Consider the following 19,829-nt stretch of genomic DNA (forward strand, 5'->3'; position numbering starts at 1 on the left):
GTTGAATTGGACGTAACCAACAGTACGCAATGTAAGCCCTACTGTCCACGGAAGCGTAGCTGCATAGACGCGTATTCGTCATTGTACGCTTGGTGTACGCTTGCTTGCAGCCTACATACAAAACCGCACAACTCTGTCCACGGAGCGGCAACGTCGCGTCAGCCGCTCCGTGGACAGAATTGTGCGGTTTTGTACATCTAGCGTACAATGACGAATTCGCGTCTATGCAGCTACGCTTCCGTGGACAGCAGGCCTAACTAAAATCGCATGCGAGTTCGCACGCCGTCTAAATCAGCCCTAATGAGCGAGTAATCTTTTTCCAGCTGGTGTTCGTGTCAGTGGGCGTGGGCGCACGCTCCGCCTGGGCTGAGTGGCCGTCAGCGCAGCCCGCGCCGGCGCGCACTCGTCTACCCACTCTGCTACTACTGGACCCCGCCTACTTCAACCATCTCTTCACGCTGATGCAGGCGCTGGGACGCATGCGAGAGCCGGGCGCTAGCGGGGTTAGTACATAGACAAGTTTAGAAACAGATTTATTTTGAACATTATTCCAACGACATATGGTCTACTATGTAATTGTATTAATTGTCAAATCATTTGTATTTACGCCTGGTTAATCTCGTGAGTCTAAACGTACATTAAAATGTACATATTCGTTGCAATCTTATTTGACCCTTCCATGAAACAGATAAAGTAGCTTTTCTATTGTTTCATTGCATTTTAAAACAAACGATATTGGTTCCAATTTACTTATAGAACAAGGTTCAAATCAAAATTGGAAAACTTTCTATGTTGGGTCTTACGAGTATAAATATATACTTATAAACTTCACTCTTTTTACATTCTAAAAGAGGGAAGTTTATAGCATTCTAGTAAGCGTCTGTGATCAACTCGTTTGCATACTAATCCATCTACCATTTCTTGTTAGGATTCAGTAGCGCACACGAAAGCTCAACTCTTGTCCCGGCGGGTCTGGGACATACTCCAAGCGGTACCACTTAACCCGACTCTGCTAGAAGCCTTCCAGAACCCAATAGAAAGCAAACTACCAGAATTGCTTGACCCGAACAGTCCACAGAAGCTCATGTACTCTCTACACATTATTGATAAGCTGAGTTCTAATAATAATGGTCCGCCTACGAAAGAACCTTCTGGAAGCGAGAAGACTGAAGAAGAAAAAGTTAACGTAGAAAATTGGAATGATTTGTTCATTAAGAAAGGCGGGCTGAGGTTGTTATATGACATTATGATGTCGGGTGAGTCGTGCTTGTCAGTTTCAAACAATTCTGTACCTTAATCTTAGGTGGTTTAAGTTCAATTTTGATTGATGTGTGACATGTTTTTAGGTGTGTTACAAAGGAGTGATGACAGCGAATGGAGGCAGGATTGCCTGGCGTTGTTGTTGCAGTTGCTATGTCGGATTGGAACGCTGCCTTCTTCGGATCCATCGCAGACACCTAAGTTGCATCCGGTATGATTTTTGTATTTCATTTCTTAGAATAATTAGCCTAGCAGGTGAATCTGTGTAAATAAGTTTGTTATTCTTTCACATACATTGATACATTGTAGTATCGATTTTTCTCTCGATTGTAGCGCAGCCTAATAGCGCAAGAGATTCTTCTAGGCTTTAACCCTTTTCCAGGCCTTATCCATCTATAAGGTATTACTAGCGATTGCAAATCCGTGACATTTTTTCAAATCCGGATTTTCGGATTTTGGTTTGACCGAAATCCGAAGTTCGGATTCAATCCGGATTTTAAGAAAGGAATATTTGGCATAAAAGCAAAGTGAAACAAACAATCAAATTAAGTTGTTTTTATTAAAAATAACAAAAACAGAATGCGTACACTGCTACGCCAATAAAGAAACATCATCGCATCAAGAGATTCGTCACTTAACCTCGTCCTCATACGGTTACAGAACACTCCTGCTGCCGAAATTCTCTTTCCGATTCCACACTTGTTGGTGGTATTGATAATAGCTGGTTGTATACGGAGGATAAAATGCTACCGATTTTTCCTCCGCCCTTGTGGACGGCCATTTCTATGTGGATTCATCATCATCATCTCAACCATAAGACGTCCACTGTTGAACATAGGCCCTTGGACCTCCATTCGTACCGGTTGTAAGCGACCCGCATCCAGCGTCTTCCGGCGGCCTTAACAAGGTCGTCCGTCCATCTTGTGGGTGGACGTCCTACGCTCCGCTTGCTAGTCCGTCCGTGGTCTCCACTCGAGCACTTTTCGACCCCATCGGCCATCTTCTCTGCGCGCAATGTGGCCTGCCCATTGCCACTTTAGCTTGTCCGGTAGGCTATGTCGGTGACTTTAGTTCGTCTACGGATCTCCTCATTTCTGATTCCATCACGCAGAGAAACTCCGAGCATAGCCCTCTCCATAGCTCGTTGAGCGACTTTGAATTTTGAGATGAGGCTGATAGTGAAAGACCACGTTTCGGAGCCGTAAGTCATCACTGGTAACACACATTGATTAAAGACTTTCCTCTTGAGGCACTGAGGCATGTCGGACGAAAAGACATTGCGTAGTTTCCCGAACGCTGCCCAACCGAATTGGATTCGGCGGTTGACCTCCTTCTCGAAGTTGGACCTACCTAATTGGACTACTTGTCCTAGGTAGATGTACGAGTCAACAACTTCGAGTACCGAGTTCCCAACAGAAAGTGGGATGGGCATAACATTGGCATTTGACATAAGTTTCGTCTTGTCCATGTTCATTTTCAAGCCCACCCGTTGTGAAACTCGGTTGAGGTCATCGAGCATCATGCTGAGTTCCTCCATCGACTTTGCCATGACTACTATATCGTCGGCAAACCGAACGTGAGTGATGTATTCGCCGTTGATGTTGATGCCAAGTCCTTGCCATTCCAGGAGCTTGAAGGCGTCTTCCATTACGGCAGTAAACAGTTTCGGAGAGATAACGTCTCCCTGCCTTACGCCTCTTTGCAATGGAATCGCCTTCGTGCTCTATGTGGATTAGAGTAGCTAATCCGGGGCATCTGGTGAGGCAATCTGGGCAACTCCTGTATTATTTTGGTCGAGCAAAGACAGCTGCTGATTTAATTGCTCTTTAAAACTTAGCTCTCGTTGGTTTTGTTTCTGTAGTTTACCATTAACAGTTGTCATTGCACTCGTGGAAGCCACCGAGAAAAGAGGAGAAGTCGGAGTCGATGTCGCGGCCATGGTGCAGATGACAGTGACTTGGCGGGTAGCGGGCGGCAGGGGCGGCGGACGCGGGGCAAGCATACAGGTGCGAACGAGTGCGCGACGCGCAATGCCCGGCTGGCAATAGCTCTCCCGCGTTACCGCTTCATGTGCACCGCTTTTTATTTCGCATTAGCATTAATTTTGAGCAAATTAGTACTGGTGGGAAAAAATCCGAAAAACCGGTTTTTTCTTTTCAAAATCCGGATTTTAAAACGGATTTTTAAACGCTCCGAAATCCGGATTTTTGAACTTCGAATAATCCGGATTGCAATCACTAGGTATTACCAAAAAATTAAAAAAAAAATTCGTCCAGCATATTAATCCAGCTTTGATGATTAATTCAAAGACAAGTTGTATTTCCCCAAAGTGCAATCTAATTTGAACCTTAAATCCGAATAATAAAGTTGAAATTCTATAGGCGCGTATGGGGTCGATAAATCGTACTGTCTGGAAAAGGGTTACTAAACTTAGTTGCATTTGACAATCTAAATCATTTACCCAACTAATATTGAATGTTTCTGCTTCTTATTACAAGCTTTTATTTACTTTCACCTGACCGTTGTCTGTCTGTCTGTCTGTGTTATGGTACCATCGAGCTGATCTGATGATGGAGACAGGAGGTGGCCATAGGAACTCTGTGATGAAACAACGCAACCTAATTGTGTTACGGGTTTTTAGAATTGTCTCGATGAGAATTAGTTGTCCGTCGTAAGCAAAGTACAGTCAGTGATAAAAGCTTGTACCAAAAATGAAATATTTGCCATAAACTTTTTATTCATATTTACTATCGCTTATGTATTAAATTGTAGAATAACAATGATGTATGTTTCAGTCATTATTATCATTAATGAGCGTGGAGGAGACAACAGAAAGACTGATTTCAATACTGTGCGAAGCGGCGACGTCAAAAGAACCAACCACGTACAAAACGGGGTTCTGGGGTCGAGCGCAGGTAATTTTCACTTTAGAATTAAGTTAGTCGCTTGAACAAAAGGTGCGGCGTTTATACTACTGAAGTGGAGTATACGGCTGTCTGTGGATTCAAGAAATAATAAAAATAATTTGCAGTATGTTGATTACGTTCATAAATATACGTTTATAAACTTCATTTATGTTTCTGTGTTAAAAACGAGATGAGCTTAAGGCTCGGCCACCAACCTCAATTTCCTACAACTATATAGGTGGTGTGCTGACGTGCCCAAAATGCGCTAGAGTATTTAGCAAGAAGATAGGGCACGCGAGCCACCTAAGGGCGCACGGGAGAGTGAATCAGCTCTCTAATAACACGAGTTAAAAATTGCTGCACACAGTTGCTGTGGCCGAAATCGGTCAGGAGAGAGAGCGTGTTTCTAGTTTTAATATATATGACGTTATTAATAATATTTCATCATTCGCTTGCCCTTATCCCATTCATTTGGGGTCGGCGCAGCATGTCTTTTTCTTCCATACCGCTCTTATTAATAATATTTATGACGTTTAATTTATCCCAGGTTGTACAACACGCGATGCGTATGTGCGTGTGGTGGGCGCGCGGCGGCGGCGACGCGGTGTCGCTGGCCTGGTCGCTGCGCCGCGCCGCGCCGCGCCTGCTGCTCGACGACGCCGACCCAGCCGTAAGCTATAGCCGCAAATTACATACATATAATCACGCCTATTTTCCGGAGGCAGAGACCACGGATTTCCACTTGCTACGATCCTGACATACCACTTTCGCTTCCTTCACATTCATAACATTCCTCATACACGCTCGCCGGTTTAGGGTGCTCTTGACCTGGCCTTTCTTCAGGATTTCCCCGATCTGATCAGAGAAAGTCCGCCGAGGTCTACCCCTTCCAACCGCCGTTGCGTTAGCCGTAAATTAACGTACAACATATTGTCTCAGACTATCACAAAGTAGGTGTGGTGGAGACGAAACAACGACCATAGAGCGTCTAGTGGTGCAGGGTAGAGCAAACGCAACAAGACCGCGTAAAAGGCCACCTATGCGATGGACTTACTTACTTACTCCTCTGGCGCAGCGACCCAAAGTGTGTCTTGGCCTCCAACAGAGGCGTAACTAGGGGGGGGTTGGAGGGGGCACGTGCCCCGGGCGCCGTCCAAGGGGGGGCGCCAAAATGAGCAAAAGACCTGTACCTCTCCGCCTTGCTAAAAGGCAGCAGGGAAACTTTTGTCAGTCATATTTACCACCACTGTGAAGTGTGAAATGCGGATGGTATTCTGGCCCACAGCGCAAAAGAGAAAGCCGATCTTTTACTCTTACTCTTTTTGCCTCGAACTCGACCTTGACAGACGACGGTAGCGCCCTACCGCCCACCATCAGCGAATACTCTATGCAAGAAACTTCCATCAAGGCGGGAGTTGCTATGCTTTCGTTTTATAAGGCGAGCGGGCCGAGTGCTTCAGAGTTGTGTCCCGTGTTAGCGCGTCTTTTCCGTTAGGGGTCTCCGGTCGAAGTTACCATCTTATGGACTCTCCAAGAGACTACCTATGCAAATGGATCGCTAGCCCTTTGTCCGGCAGGCGCATATGAGCCGTAGTAGACGGAACCTGGCCGCGTAGCCAAGATGCCAATCGCTTACGCTCTGTAGCGATCGAAACGCAACTGTCACTGTCACACTAATAAGGAAGAGTGATAGAGAGACATAATGCTTTTCGTTGTCTAAGCGATAGCGATTGTAACCTCGGCTAGGCCGGCTGCTTCAATAGCTGCTGCATATCTGTGACATGTTGTCTATCGACGACATTCATCGATATGCGGACGACAGTACTATACAAGGATGGCTAAAAAATAACTAAATTCCCGTTGCCAGGGAGGTTTTGGGTTTTGGGACTGAGCAACTTTTACTACGGGACTAACCCCGAAATCGCGAAAAAAAAGTTTACCCTCCCATAGAAAATGGACCAGCCAAAATGTAGGAAACAGCCAATTTTTTTTCGCGACTTAGGGGTTGGACTAATAGTAAAAGTTGCTCAGTATAATCCAAAAACCTGCCTGGCAACGAAAATGCAGTTATTTTTTAGCCATCCTGTATAACCTACAGGCTGGTCCAAACCTTGACGCCCATAATTTTTTTTTAGAATCCTTTCGTGGGTTATCAGAATATACCCCATGTACCAGATGTTAGCCGATTTTTCGTAGTTTTCGAGACTTAAAACTTTTGTTAAGAAATTCTGGAGTGAAGCTTTGCTTTGCTTTTCTGCCTTCTAATAATTGTTCGTGGTATTTGCACTGATAACTGAACTGGACTGAACTGAAATAGCGATGGGGAAGTGACCCCATAAAATAATAGTAGAAATAACTGTGTCAGGTATCGAGGCATTCTATCCAGAGTTTCGGTGTGGGATCAGGACAATTTAATCCGATTCAATTCTACCATGACTCAAATTTGCGCGTTTACCGCTAAGAAAACCTCATTTTTCAAGGCACAACCCTTCCCATGTCAGGGAGTATTGGGAGTGAGGTTTGCAATCCGGATCCGAAATGTATGAAATTATCCGGATCTGGATCCGGATCCACGAATCTTCTCATACATTTCAGATCCGTCGTGCAAACCCTAATTGGGAGCCTCGATCGGTGTTGACATCTCCATCAGTGACGTGCGCTCGTATCAAAAAAAAACTCTGTGTGCTCAATAAAGGGAGGCCACCGCCATACTTTACTCTGGGGTAGACTGATCCCATATATTGAGTACTGCTGTCACCTTTGGACAGGAGCACCTGGATGCCACCTTGGGTCCTTCAAATCAGTCCAAAGCCACGCTGTACCTATGAATAGAGATCTCCAAAAAAGAAGTTTATAAGTTTTAAAACGGTCGGCAACGCGCATGTAACACCCCTGGAGTGTAGACGTCCATAGGATGCGGTGACCGCTTACCATCAGGTGGGTCGTAAGCTTGTTGGCCACCGATGTACTAAAAAAACATAGGTACCTAACACTGTATTTGTCTACATTAAAAGTATACTTATTAAAGCAAAAAATAACCCTTTCCTTTCGTTAAGCAGGCCACTGACGAGCCTTCCAAATGGATGCCGTTACAATGGATTCATCCAAATGGACGGCATCCTAATATTAAACATTGTACGTTTTTGACATTCACGGACCGATTTTGGATTGCAGCCACGCTATTTGGACTGTTGGAAGGCTTGTCAGTGGCCACCTTACGTTCATTTCGTTTGGGGGGGGGGGGAGGGGGCGCAAATTTGGTGTCTGCCCCGGGCGCCATATCCTCTAGCTACGCCCCTGGCCTCCAACACGCTCTGCTGCTGCTCGCCACTGATCCCGGTCCTGTGCCGTTTCTCGCCAGTTCTCGACCCGTAGCTCGCGGAGATCAGCGTCCACCACATCCGCCCCTCGATACCTCGGTCGACCTATGCGATGGACTGATCAAATTAAATCTGCCATGGAAAGACCCCTGAACGCATTTGCCAGAATGACATCCAACGGCGGAAAATGGCGTGAAATCGTACGGCAAGCAACATCTGTGCCTGATGTCAGCAGTCGACCACGACACTGCAAAGAGTATAACGACTAAGGGCCGCTTGCACCATACCACTAAACCGGGGTTAACCGTTAACCCAGTGTCAAATTGTACTGGTAACCAAGGTAACTACAGGTTTAACCGGTTAACCAGGGTTAGTTGAACGGCGCAAGTGCAAGTGGCCCTAAGAAGAAGAGATTTGGTTAGGTGCAGGCTTGCCTGGATACTGTTGCTAAGTGAGCATAAGCGGGGAGATGAACGACAGCCAAAATTATCCTCTTATGCTTCGAAAGATCAACCCAAAACCACTGACGTGATGATTATGAACGTTAACGAAAGGTCTTAAAGGCCATGGCGACGTACTAGGTTCGGACTTTAGCTGATAAGGGTTAAGCTAATTTCAGACATCGCGTTATAAAATGCCGTCTACAATTTACTTTTGACGTGATAACGTCTTATAAATTGATGAACACTGGTAGCATGCACGAAAAAGTGTAACGTTGTGGACAGATCTCCGTGGTAATGTTGTGGACGGATCTCCATGATAACGTTACGTAATGTAATGGCAATGTTTTCTTATAACGTTATCACGCAAAATTATCGTCCGTAAACCGATTTTACAGACAACCATATTTTTTTTAAATAAAACTTAGAGCCGCCATACACGGACTGCTCGAGCAGTAACCCAGTGATCAACATACACGGACTGCTTTTGCAGCTTGACCGCATGATGAAATTTCACTGCGCAGCCAACCGCCCGAAGCAGTTGCAACTGCTTGAGCGGTTCGTGTATTGCGAATGACTATTTTGTATTGAAACTGCAGATCACCCAACGGCGACCGCTTGAAGCTGTTGGCACTGACTGCTTAATGCAGTCCGTGTATGGCGGCCCTTAAATCGATTTGATATCAACTTTATTCCCACTGCTTAATGGTTCAATATCGCGTGCAGGTTCGCCGCGAAGCCGGCGGCGCCCTCTACCGGCTGTGCTCGCGCGGGGAGGTGGCGGTGCTGGCGCCGCTACTGCAGCTGCTGCTCGAGCATCTGCCCCGCGCCGCCGACATGCGCCACCAGCATCAGCAACAACATGTCGACGTAACTATCATTTTTTCACATCACCTATTCGAAAAAGGGCTCTTTCATCCCCGCTAGGAGGGATCAAAGTGGCACTTTTCTTCCCTGCTAAGAGGGATCAGAGTTATACTTTTCTGTTCTAGGACACTATTTTTTTTCTCTATGTTGGTTTGGAACTATGTTTTTATCTATTTTTTTTGGTGAAATAATACTTACATATGTATTTTGGAACATAACAATTTCCTTATAGTTGATATCAAAAGCAGTATGTGTCACACGGTATCAAAATTATTTCGTCTTGGGCTTTAACACTTGCATCCCTCATTACGCTCAGGATTCAATGTATGCCCTTGACTATCATTTTGATCCCATTTTGATATCAGACATTGTTGTTTGACAATATTACATACAAAATAGCCAGGGGGGCTCGCGGGCCGCAAGTGAGAGGTCGGCGGGCCGCATGCGGCCTGCGGGCCGCTTGTTGCCGACCGCTTATTATTCTACAATCATGTTGTTACTTTTCGTAGGTGGTTCATCATCACACAGAAGAAGGCAAGGAGCCGTATGGGCCCGCGTGTCGGGACTACTTCTGGCTGGTGTGCAGGTTGATTGACGGGCTTCCTGAGGACTTTTTCAAAGGTTTGTATACTTACTGTACAGCTTGGCAAAAAAGAGTAGAAATTAAAAAGTGGCAACACTGTAGTGTTGTCCCTTTCAAACCAATACATATAAGAAAACGGGACGACACTACAGTGTTGCCACCTTTTAATTTCTACTCGTTTTTGCCAAGCTGTACTTTTTCTTAGCTATCTTCTTACCCACTTCTACATAAATATTTACGGGCCTGATTTAGTTGAATTTTGTTTTTTCCCTTTCTTACAAATACATAAGTCTAAATGACGGATAAAGACAAACGATTATTAGCTAATTGAGGCCTGTAGCGCGTTTATGAATAGCGGCTAGTTGATTTTGTAATGCCTAAAAGGTATTATCATCAACATCATCATCATCATCAGCCTACTCTCGTCCACTGCTAAATGTATTGTAGGTATGCCTTAACCCTTTTCCAGGCCGCACCAAAATACAAGGTTTTCAAAAAAAACAAATATAATAAAATTAATGCAGCTTTAATGATTAATTTAATGAAAAGTCACTTTTCGCGAAAGTCAAATCGAATATGAACCTTATATTGGACTCCTAAAGTTGAAATTCTATTGGCATGTGGTCGTTAGGTGCACTATGCCTGGAAAAGGGTTAACCTAAGTGTTCTTATACTTATTTTAATTTAAAAAATTAATCCTAACAATTGAACTTATGGAGTTGAAACTCTATGTCCATGGGGTCCCAGCGCGCATAAGCTGTTCACAGAAATCGCGAAGCGTCTGGTTGACGTAACTGTTGACCGAAGAGCTGGCGGCTACCTCGCACAACGTATCAGCATTGCGATAGAGTGGGGAAATGCCGCCAGCATAGTTGGTACAATGCCTCAGGGGCCTATTTTAGATTTAAGCTAGTTATTAATTTCGTTTAGTAGTACCACTGTATATATATATTGTATGTAAATAAATTATTTTTAAGTAAAAAAATAAATCCTAAAAATTTAATTGCAGAAGGCGCGACATCCGAAGACAGCGGCGCGCCGGACTTGAACGAGTTGTGCGAACAAATCCGCTCGTCCCTCGAGAAACGGGAAATCATAGAGAAGAGGACAGAGCCTTGTACGCCCGACGACGGTCTCTATGGACAACTCAGTCTACTAACACATTTGCTCAAGCATCCGTTGAGATTCAAGACTTCCGAGCAGGGTACTAGGACGTTAGAAATGGTAAGAGCTTACTATTAGACATTCTTTTTAACATGTCAAATGATATGAGAAAAGAATCGAGCCGCGCTCGCAGTCGACGGTTTTTATGGTCAATTACGGGAGAGCGATCAATGTCCTCACTTCAGGTCGTTCTTGCAGGCGTATTGTGGATGGCTTTATCCGCGTGATAAAATAACTGTCACCAATATAGGATGGATTAAATTTTAAGTTATTATTACTTTAGGCTAGCACCTGCTGAGTCGGGACCATTTCGTGACCGTGGTAGTATTACCTGTTGTTTTATCTATTAAGTTTTGTCACGAATAAAAACATTCTATTCTATTCTATTCTATTCTTTAGGTTGAATTAAACATCGCAATTAACACAAAATTGTGTCTGCAGGTGTTCTCGTTTCTGTTCGACGTGCCCAATCCGGAGCACCGCAACCTGCCGAAGTGCAAGTCTCAAAAGTCGCGCTCCGCGGCCTATGATCTCCTGGTGGAGCTGGTGCGCGGCGCGCCCGACAACTACATGGTGCTGCATAACAAGTTGATGGAGCATCATAAACCTGGTGAGTTACATCTTATACAAGCTTAGCTTAGGGCACAGAATAAATAATAGTACTAGGTACAGAAGACTCACTCTCTAACAAAACGCGTCTGTTACGATCAGCACAGATATGGCCGCTAGGTGGCGACAGCGCCACGCGCGGCTTATGGCTTTCCCCAAAATTGGGGTCCATTCGGATGTACTTTTAGCTACCTGTAGCAAAGCGACGAAATCGCGGAGTGACCCATGCCTGCTTAGGGTGGTATTTTGTTCCACATTTTGCTTAATGAGAGAGTGAGACGTAATGACGTTCGACAGATGGAATACCACCCTTACACAAAACATTTATCTGTATAAGTAGTGATCTCTAAACTTTTTGTCACGAGGACCAGGGCCACGCCTTCGGCTCTCGCAAGCAAGGGCTCAAAACTCTAATTCAGACCGCGGGTCGTAGTTTGGAGCACCCTGCTCTAATGCATTTTTTATCCTTTTAGTGCCGGAAATTTGTAGAAACTTGTGCAAGTAGAAAGCTTGTTGCAGAATTGGCAATCGGCACATCGCCATTCGAATATGTTGATACCTGTACCTGTTGACCAATTGTTGACTGGAAGTTCGCGCAGATCAGCCTCCACCATGTCGCACCAACGATCCCTGGTCAAAACTTGGTCTAAACCTGGTTTGGTGGTGGTGGTCAGGTCGTTTCGGTCAAAATAGCTAATAGTTAGTTTAAATTATTTAAGTACCTCGTTTCATAAGACTTCATTGACACAAAGCTCGATATGAGGGAGTTTCCCCACATACATGTTGTTATATTTAAGATCATTTTTCAGGTCCACAATCCTCGTATCCCTGGGACTACTGGCCGGCGGAAGAGTCCCGCTCGGAATGCGGCTACGTCGGGCTCACGAACCTCGGGGCCACGTGCTACATGGCGTCGTGCATGCAGCACCTGTACATGATGCCGCAGGCGAGGGCCGCCGTGCTGCGCGCCGATCCCGCGCACAGCCGGCACGGCGCCACGCTGCACGAGATGCAGAGGATGTTCGCTTACCTTATGGTAATTAGCAATTGATTGACCAATCCTAAATTATCCTGGTATTTTGTGATGAAGCATTTTCTACGCATCTCAATTCTTACGACACAAAAGGACACTGCTTAAACCTGAAAAGAATTTTTACAATAAATATTATCAATAATAATCATCCGATGGTTAGAAGCGCTGGTGGCCTAGCGGTAAGAGCGTGCGACTTTCAATCCGGGGATCACGGGTTCAAACGTCGTACCAATGAGTTTTTCGGAACTTATGTACGAAATATAATTTGATATTATACCAGTCTATTTTCGATTCAGGAAAACATCGTGAGAAAACCGGACTAATCCCAAAAAGGCCTAGTTTCCCCGCTGGGTTGGAAGGTCAGATGGCAGTCGCTTTCGTAAAAACTAGTGCCTACGCCAATTCTTGGAATTAATTGCCAAGCGGACCCCAGACTCCTACGAGCCGTGGCAAAAAGCCGGGATCACGCGAGGAAGATGATGATAATCATTCGATTGATAAATATGTACACAGGAGTGTAGGGACAGTGTCCTGATTTCTAATACTCAGATCGTCATTATCTTCACGAGATTTTGTGTTTTCTTTATCAGGAAAGTGAACGAAAAGCCTACAACCCCCGCAGCTTCTGCAAGGTGTACCAGATGGACCACCAGCCCCTGAACACCGGGGAACAGAAGGACATGGCGGAGTTCTTCATCGACCTCGTCTCCAAGCTGGAGGAGATGACGCCCGAGCTGAAGAGGCTGGTGAAGACGCTGTTCTGCGGCGTGCTGAGCAATAATGTTGTTTCATTGGTGAGTTATTGTTCTGCAAGGTGTACCAGATGGACCACCAGCCCCTGAACACCGGGGAACAGAAGGACATGGCGGAGTTCTTCATCGACCTCGTCTCCAAGCTGGAGGAGATGACGCCCGAGCTGAAGAGGCTGGTGAAGACGCTGTTCTGCGGCGTGCTGAGCAATAATGTCGTTTCATTGGTGAGTTATTGTGATATTTGTAAGAAATAGTTCTTTTATTTTGGTTGTTTCAGAATTCGCTATTAAAGTAATTATCCAAAAGGATACCAGACGTCACCTGCGATCTTAAAGCTGGCTGCTTCCTCGCTCAAATATAAAGAATTTCGGTTTTCAATAAAGTATTTCTGAATTTTAAAAGTAATAACTCAAAATATCGTACGACAAAGAAGTAGATTTTTTTACCATTAGTAAAACGAAATGTTTTCCATTTAGGGTAATTCGGCAGTAACTAGCCACCTGTTAGTAACTGGCCACCCTAAACTAAAAATGAATTCTATTCACCTATAAACAGAATTCATTTTAGTGTAAGGTGGCCAGTTATTAAAGGCTGGCCAGTTATTGAAACCTTATACTATTATGAATTCTGTTTATAGGTGAATAGAATTCATTTTTAGTTTAGGGTGGCCAGCTACTAACAGGTGGCCAGTTACTGGTGAATTACCCTAATAAGTTTTTGTCTGATCCTTATACGCTCCTAAACTACAAAGTGTTTTATTCTTATTTAGGGCCAGTTGCACCAACCACATTTGACAGACTGATCAACGTCAGCCGGCGCGCCCCGGCGCTTTACTATGAAACTTTCCATACACAAAAATTTAGCGAACTCTTTAACGATACGAACAGTTTGGTGCAACCGACCCTTAAACTTCTTAATTTTTCGCAGGACTGCCCCCACGTGTCCCGGACTCTAGAAGAGTTCTACACAGTGCGTTGCCAAGTAGCCGACATGCGCAACCTGCACCAGAGCCTCGACGAAGTCACGGTCAAGGACACGCTAGAGGGAGACAACTGCTACACGTGCTCGCAGTGCGCGGCTAAAGTGCGAGCTGAGAAACGGTCAGTCTTTAGACGATTACTTTTACCTTAGATTGTGTATAGGTATCTCTAGAAGAGTTCTACACAGTGCGTTGCCAAGTAGCCGACATGCGCAACCTGCACCAGAGCCTCGACGAGGTCACGGTCAAGGACACGCTAGAGGGAGACAACTGCTACACGTGCTCGCAGTGCGCGGCTAAAGTGCGAGCTGAAAAACGGTCAGTCTTTAGCCTTATAAGCAGAGCTCGTTGGGGGTGAGCTGTTTTCAGAGTTTGCACAACATGGACATGCCTTGTCATTCGATGATATATGTGACTAAATAAATTATTTTATTTAGGCTGCCTTTCCGCTACAATCTTTATGTCGCCAGTTTTCGAAAGAGACCTTGCTAGTTTTCGATTGTCTAGTTGTTTTGCCGCCAAATGGACCGTCGGAACCTTGGTTAATTACCGTCAAGTACGGCGTAAAGAGGTGACAGGGCTAGAGGAAAATCGCCAATGAGATGGACCGACCAAATCGAAGCCAGTGTGTCGGCCACAGTAAGCGAATGCTCACGGAAAGCAGCTCTACGGGAGGAATAGCGACGTGTCGTTAAACAAGTCGCTCAAAAGCCTACATAATGGCCACGACTCTGTCAAGAGTGTAACGAAGAAGAAGAAGACGGCGTAAAGAGTTAAGGATCTCTAACATTGTGTCACTTGTTACAGGGCCTGCTTCAAAAAACTCCCCCGCATCCTCTGCTTCAACACGATGCGGTACACGTTCAACATGTTGACCATGCTCAAGGAGAAGGTCAACACTCACTTCTCCTTCCCCATGCGGCTGGACATGTCCGGATACGTCGAGAAGCATCTCATGCCGGCACAGTACCAAGGTAAGACTTATAGTTCGTTTTTTTAGCATTAGAAAGAAGGTAAGCGATCTTGACATGTCTTTTAACCGATTCGTTGCGTGTTCCATTTTCGAAAACGTTTGGCTGTGGCGCGGAACAATCACTTCATGACACGGCAGCCATGCCATGCGCCATAGAATATGATGACACTCTCGTGTCATACGCCACACGTAAAAAAATTGATGACACGGCAGGCGTGACATCAGCACCGAATCGGTTAATTGAAAAACGCTTTTTAATAATCAGTAACTATTACTTATGAAAGCAAAAGAATATAAATGATCGTATTAGATTCATAATTGTTACATATTTGCCGTGACTTATTTTTAAAACGTCAATATTGTTTACCTTATTTCTAATGCTAAAAAAAACGAACTATAGACAAGTTGCGACCTTGTTCCATGGATACAGGGTTCTGAATCGTGTAACAAGTTTCAATCTTTAGAGTGTCTTTTGACCGCCAAAGTCTGACGCGCGCGGCTACAACCCAATATCAACCTTCGTGCATTCCGACATGGTTGATGATGATGAGCCGCATAAGTCCGTCCGTCTGTCACCAGGCTGTATCTCATGAGCCGTGATAGCTAGACAGTTGAATTTTTCACAGATTATGTATTTCGGTTGCCGTTATAAAAACAATACAAAAAAGTACGGAACCCTCGGTGGGCGAGTCCGACTCGCACTTGTTCGGTTTTTAAGCTTTGTTCTTATTACATTTTCAGAAGAGAAAAGGAAATCTGCGGACATGAAAAAGGAAGGTGACAGTAGTCCTAGCACAGAGCCTGAAGATAACTTGGAAACAGAAGACCATCACGAGTAAGTTAATATAATTGCTTCTCGGAATTATTATTATTATTGAGAGCCTGTTGTGTCGTCCCACTGCTGGGCAAAGGCCTCCCCCCGTTTTTTCCATTCTTCCCGGTTTTGAGCAGTCTTCGGCCATTCTTTTAAAAAGGAGTCTAGCTCGTCTCGCCATCGCCGACGTGGTCTGCCAAATCCCCGTTTTGAGCTGGGCTGCCACTCTGTGGTAATCTTGGCCCATAGCTCACTCGGCATACGACAGACATGACCAGCCCAGTCCCAATTCGGAATTATTTTAGAAATTTACAAAGCTTTCAAGTATACCGTAAAACGGGGTCAACAGAAATCGCGGGGTGAATAGAGAAATGTTGAACTTTTTCTTTCAAATTGTTATATTTTAAAACGTACATCTCTAAAATCAGATTTTTGGAAAACGCGTATAGTAGACTATTTACTCTCTACATTGATACCAAAAGAAGTTAATCAAACTGCCTAAAAGTTAGATTTTTTTGACTCTAAAAGAAGGCCTCACCGAGGTAAGAAATAAAGCCTGTCTAAACTTTGTTCTAGCGGTAAATGTAGTGACATTAACGTAGTTGAATTTAGCTAACCTGGTAATATAGTATCTGTAGTACCTAAATAATAAATAATATCACCAATTTTCTCTATAATTAAGCATTATTTGCAAAAAAACTATCAACAAGCACTTTTACGTGAAAAAGGGGTCAGTGGACATGCATATGGGGTGAATAGTTACGTCATAGGGGGTGAATAGTTACGTCATAGGGGGTGATTAGATACCACAAAGGGGTGAAACAACACGCCTTGGGGGTTAAAAGGCACGAAAAAATATTTTTGTATCAAATAACTGTTTAACAGATATATATACTATTTGCCAATAGAGTATCAACATAATAATGACCAAATTCGATGCCTATGACAGCTAAAACTTCATATTTCTATTCACCCCTTTCGTGTGTCTATCGACCCCGTTTTAAGGATATGGAGAAAACAGGCAGTTTTCTTTGATTTTCTCTGAATTGGGTGGGTCAAAATTGATTTCACAAATGCAAAATTGAAGAACTAACCAAGACTCATAACATGATGTCTACATTTTTACTTTTATCATTTGGATTATTGGTGAAAATCGTCCTTGAAGTTGAAAATCGTGTCTATTCACCCCGTTTTACGGTATTTTGGTTTAGTTAGACGCTTGTTGGAGCTTTGGGGAATTTAGCACCGGCCGTGGATATAACAAACTACGCTACGCTGTAATATGTCTCGTCAAAATGCTTGGCGCTTCTGATTCCTCTGATGTCGACATTTATTCTCTTCGTTTTTTCACGGTCCAATGCGACGCTGTTTATTTATCTGTATTTAGCAGTGTTGACTGAAATTGAATGACTTAGCTTGAGATGCCCTACATTGAAGCACTGCAGAATGTGGCTACACTATAAAAGGGCTGTGTAGTTGTATCATAATTTACCGTGTACCGATAATGTAGTTAATAAGGCGCTAGTTCTATTTCCTATAGGGACCGTGCACATTGGAGGGTCTGCCATCTTGTGGCCTAAATCAGAAACATATGTCCACATGTACATTGCCAAAGCAAGTGCTACCATTTACCGTTCTCGTTTCCTTGTGTATAGTAGGTTCTGCCATCTTGTGGGCTGCATCGGAAGCATAAACGACACATTTACGTCTAGGCAGGCGTGGCTCACTCCGCGATTTCGTCGCTTTGCTACAGGTAGCTAAAAGTACATCCGTTCGACCCCAATTTTGGGGTTTGCCATAAGCCGCCTGGCGCGTAGCGCTGTCGCCACCTAGCGGCCATATCTGTGCTGATCGTGACAGACGCGTTTTGTTAGAGAGTGAGTCTTCTGTACCTAGTACTATTACTTATTCTGTGCCTAGGGCCAAAAATCTGACGTCTTCTATGCTGCACCCTATAGTTCATGCACGGGGCCTATACAGTATACTGATACGTGCTTGTTTACCAGGTACGAGCTAATAGGCGTGACAGTGCACACGGGCACGGCGGACGGCGGGCACTACTACTCGTTCATCCGCGACCGGCAGCACGCGCACCACGACCGCTGGCTGCTCTTCAACGACGCCGAGGTCAAGCCCTTCGACCCGGCGCACATCGCCGCCGAGTGCTTCGGCGGGGAGATGACGGTAACCACTTTTACGGTCTTCATCAGTAATCCCACATCAACAAAGTTACTCTCCAAGGGAAAATACACGAATGTATGCCTGGAATCCTATCATCAGATTCTGTCTTCAAGAAATCAGGGAAACCTGTATTCCCTGATTTTTGGCTGACGGCTTGGCTTTCTGTTTGTGTTCTGGGTGTACATAAAATAGAAATCAAAGATCCCGAAAAATTGAGATCCTTTTTATTCGATATCCTGAACTTGGTTTTACGAAATCATAACCAATTAATCCAGAGTCATACAACAAATATCCACATCTCCGGAAACATTTAAATTGAAAAATACTTCCATATCGATTTTCTGAACGATTTCATGGCCTCTTGGAACCTTATCCCCGCCATCTTGGATATCTAAAAATGATATCGGTGACAGACATCACTACGGAACAATTTCCCTAATTCTCTATTCTCATTTCAGAGTAAAACCTACGACTCCGTGACGGACAAATTCATGGATTTCTCATTCGAGAAGACGAACAGCGCGTACATGTTGTTCTACGAGCTGAGTCCGCCGCGGAGCCAGCGCGGGTCCGAATGCGGCCCGCAGGAAGAGGCACAGGTATTTAGCACTTTATTACTATGATTATAGAGTTCGGTTTAGTTTGAATAGCTCCATAACGGATAAATGTATGGTCTTCTCAAGCCAGCGTGGGTCTGAATGCGGCTCGCAGCAGGTATTACGCGTTTTATTACAATGAACTTAGAGTTCATTTTGGTTCGTTAGTTCTTTTTTGCAATACTGAATGTGTGATAAGACTGATGTTCATAGAATGTTGTTTGGTTTTAATGTTAGAGGTTTTAGTGTTAAACCACGAACCAGATGGTCGGATGATATTAGAAAGACGGCAGCCGACCTGGCATAGAACCACCGCATACAGAACAACATGGAAATCCATGAAAGAGGCGTATATTCAGCAGTGGACGCGAATATGCTGATATGATATGATATGTATGAGCAGAAGAAGAAGAAGAAGAATGTTAGACGGCTAAAGCCGGGTCAACGTTTTCAAATTACCGACCGAGTTAAAGACGATTTAATAGGCCAATAGGAGAGCCAGGCAGGAAAGATATATGGATAAATTTTCTTTGTTCCGCAACGCTTTTGCTTCCAAACGATTTCTTTAACGATTGGTTGCCTAGTGTTTCATATTGTCTCAGAAATACTGTTACTTTCAGCTTAAATACATTATCATTATTATTTGTGACAGTCGTCGACAGCGGGCGAGTCACCGCAGACGGTGGAGCGGCGAAGCGACGCGACGCCCAGCGTCAAACTACCCCCAGACTTACTCAAATGGATATGGGACGACAACATGCATTTTCTGCACGACAAGAACATTTTCCAGCACGCGTATTTCACGTACGTTTTCTTCATATTTAAAGATACATTAGATTGTTTTCCCAAAATCGAATTTAAACTATCATGAGTCACACTAACACTAAGGGCCACTTGCACCATTCACTAACCCGGGGTTAACAGGTTAAACCTGGCGTGTCACCATGGTTATCAGTACAATTTGACACTAGCTTAACGGTTTAACCGGTTAACCCCGGGTTAGTGGGATGGTGCAAGTGGGCCTTAGATAACTAAGGGTGATATTCCACCTATCCAAATTCTTTATCCAATGTCAGTGCGTCTCACTCTCGCATTAAAGCAAAATGTAACAGACAATGAATGTGAATGTGGACAGGTGGAATACCACCCTAAAACACGTGAGTTAAACCGTATAATTATTTTAGTATGTTTTGCCGTTTATTACGTTACGTCTATCAGTTTCTGGGGAATGAAGACTCTGAATTCTTCTTCCTCCAAGTCTTATTATACCTCGTTTTTTTAGCATTAGAATAAAGGTAAACAATCTTGACGTGTCTTTTAATTAAAAAACACATTTTAAAAATAAGGTACGG

General features: G+C 44.3%; 1 protein-coding gene across 1 annotated transcript in view; it reads left to right on the forward strand.

Moving 5' to 3' along the window:
• LOC134673624 (ubiquitin carboxyl-terminal hydrolase puf) overlaps positions 1-19,829 on the forward strand; it is a 76,658-nt gene that overhangs the window by 21,150 nt on the left and 35,679 nt on the right. Inside the window, exons 24-40 of the mRNA XM_063531623.1 lie at positions 324-503; positions 929-1,256; positions 1,347-1,471; positions 4,056-4,175; positions 4,714-4,836; positions 8,653-8,796; positions 9,303-9,414; positions 10,386-10,600; positions 10,982-11,150; positions 11,959-12,185; positions 12,773-12,976; positions 13,862-14,034; positions 14,721-14,887; positions 15,628-15,721; positions 17,707-17,884; positions 18,340-18,480; positions 19,130-19,281. Of these exons, the coding sequence (XP_063387693.1) occupies positions 324-503; positions 929-1,256; positions 1,347-1,471; positions 4,056-4,175; positions 4,714-4,836; positions 8,653-8,796; positions 9,303-9,414; positions 10,386-10,600; positions 10,982-11,150; positions 11,959-12,185; positions 12,773-12,976; positions 13,862-14,034; positions 14,721-14,887; positions 15,628-15,721; positions 17,707-17,884; positions 18,340-18,480; positions 19,130-19,281 (2,852 nt within the window). The remainder of the gene's footprint in view (positions 1-323; positions 504-928; positions 1,257-1,346; positions 1,472-4,055; positions 4,176-4,713; positions 4,837-8,652; positions 8,797-9,302; positions 9,415-10,385; positions 10,601-10,981; positions 11,151-11,958; positions 12,186-12,772; positions 12,977-13,861; positions 14,035-14,720; positions 14,888-15,627; positions 15,722-17,706; positions 17,885-18,339; positions 18,481-19,129; positions 19,282-19,829) is intronic.

The sequence above is a fragment of the Cydia fagiglandana genome, chromosome 18 (assembly GCF_963556715.1).
Source record: "Cydia fagiglandana chromosome 18, ilCydFagi1.1, whole genome shotgun sequence".
In the NCBI taxonomy this organism is placed as follows: Eukaryota; Metazoa; Arthropoda; class Insecta; order Lepidoptera; family Tortricidae; genus Cydia; species Cydia fagiglandana.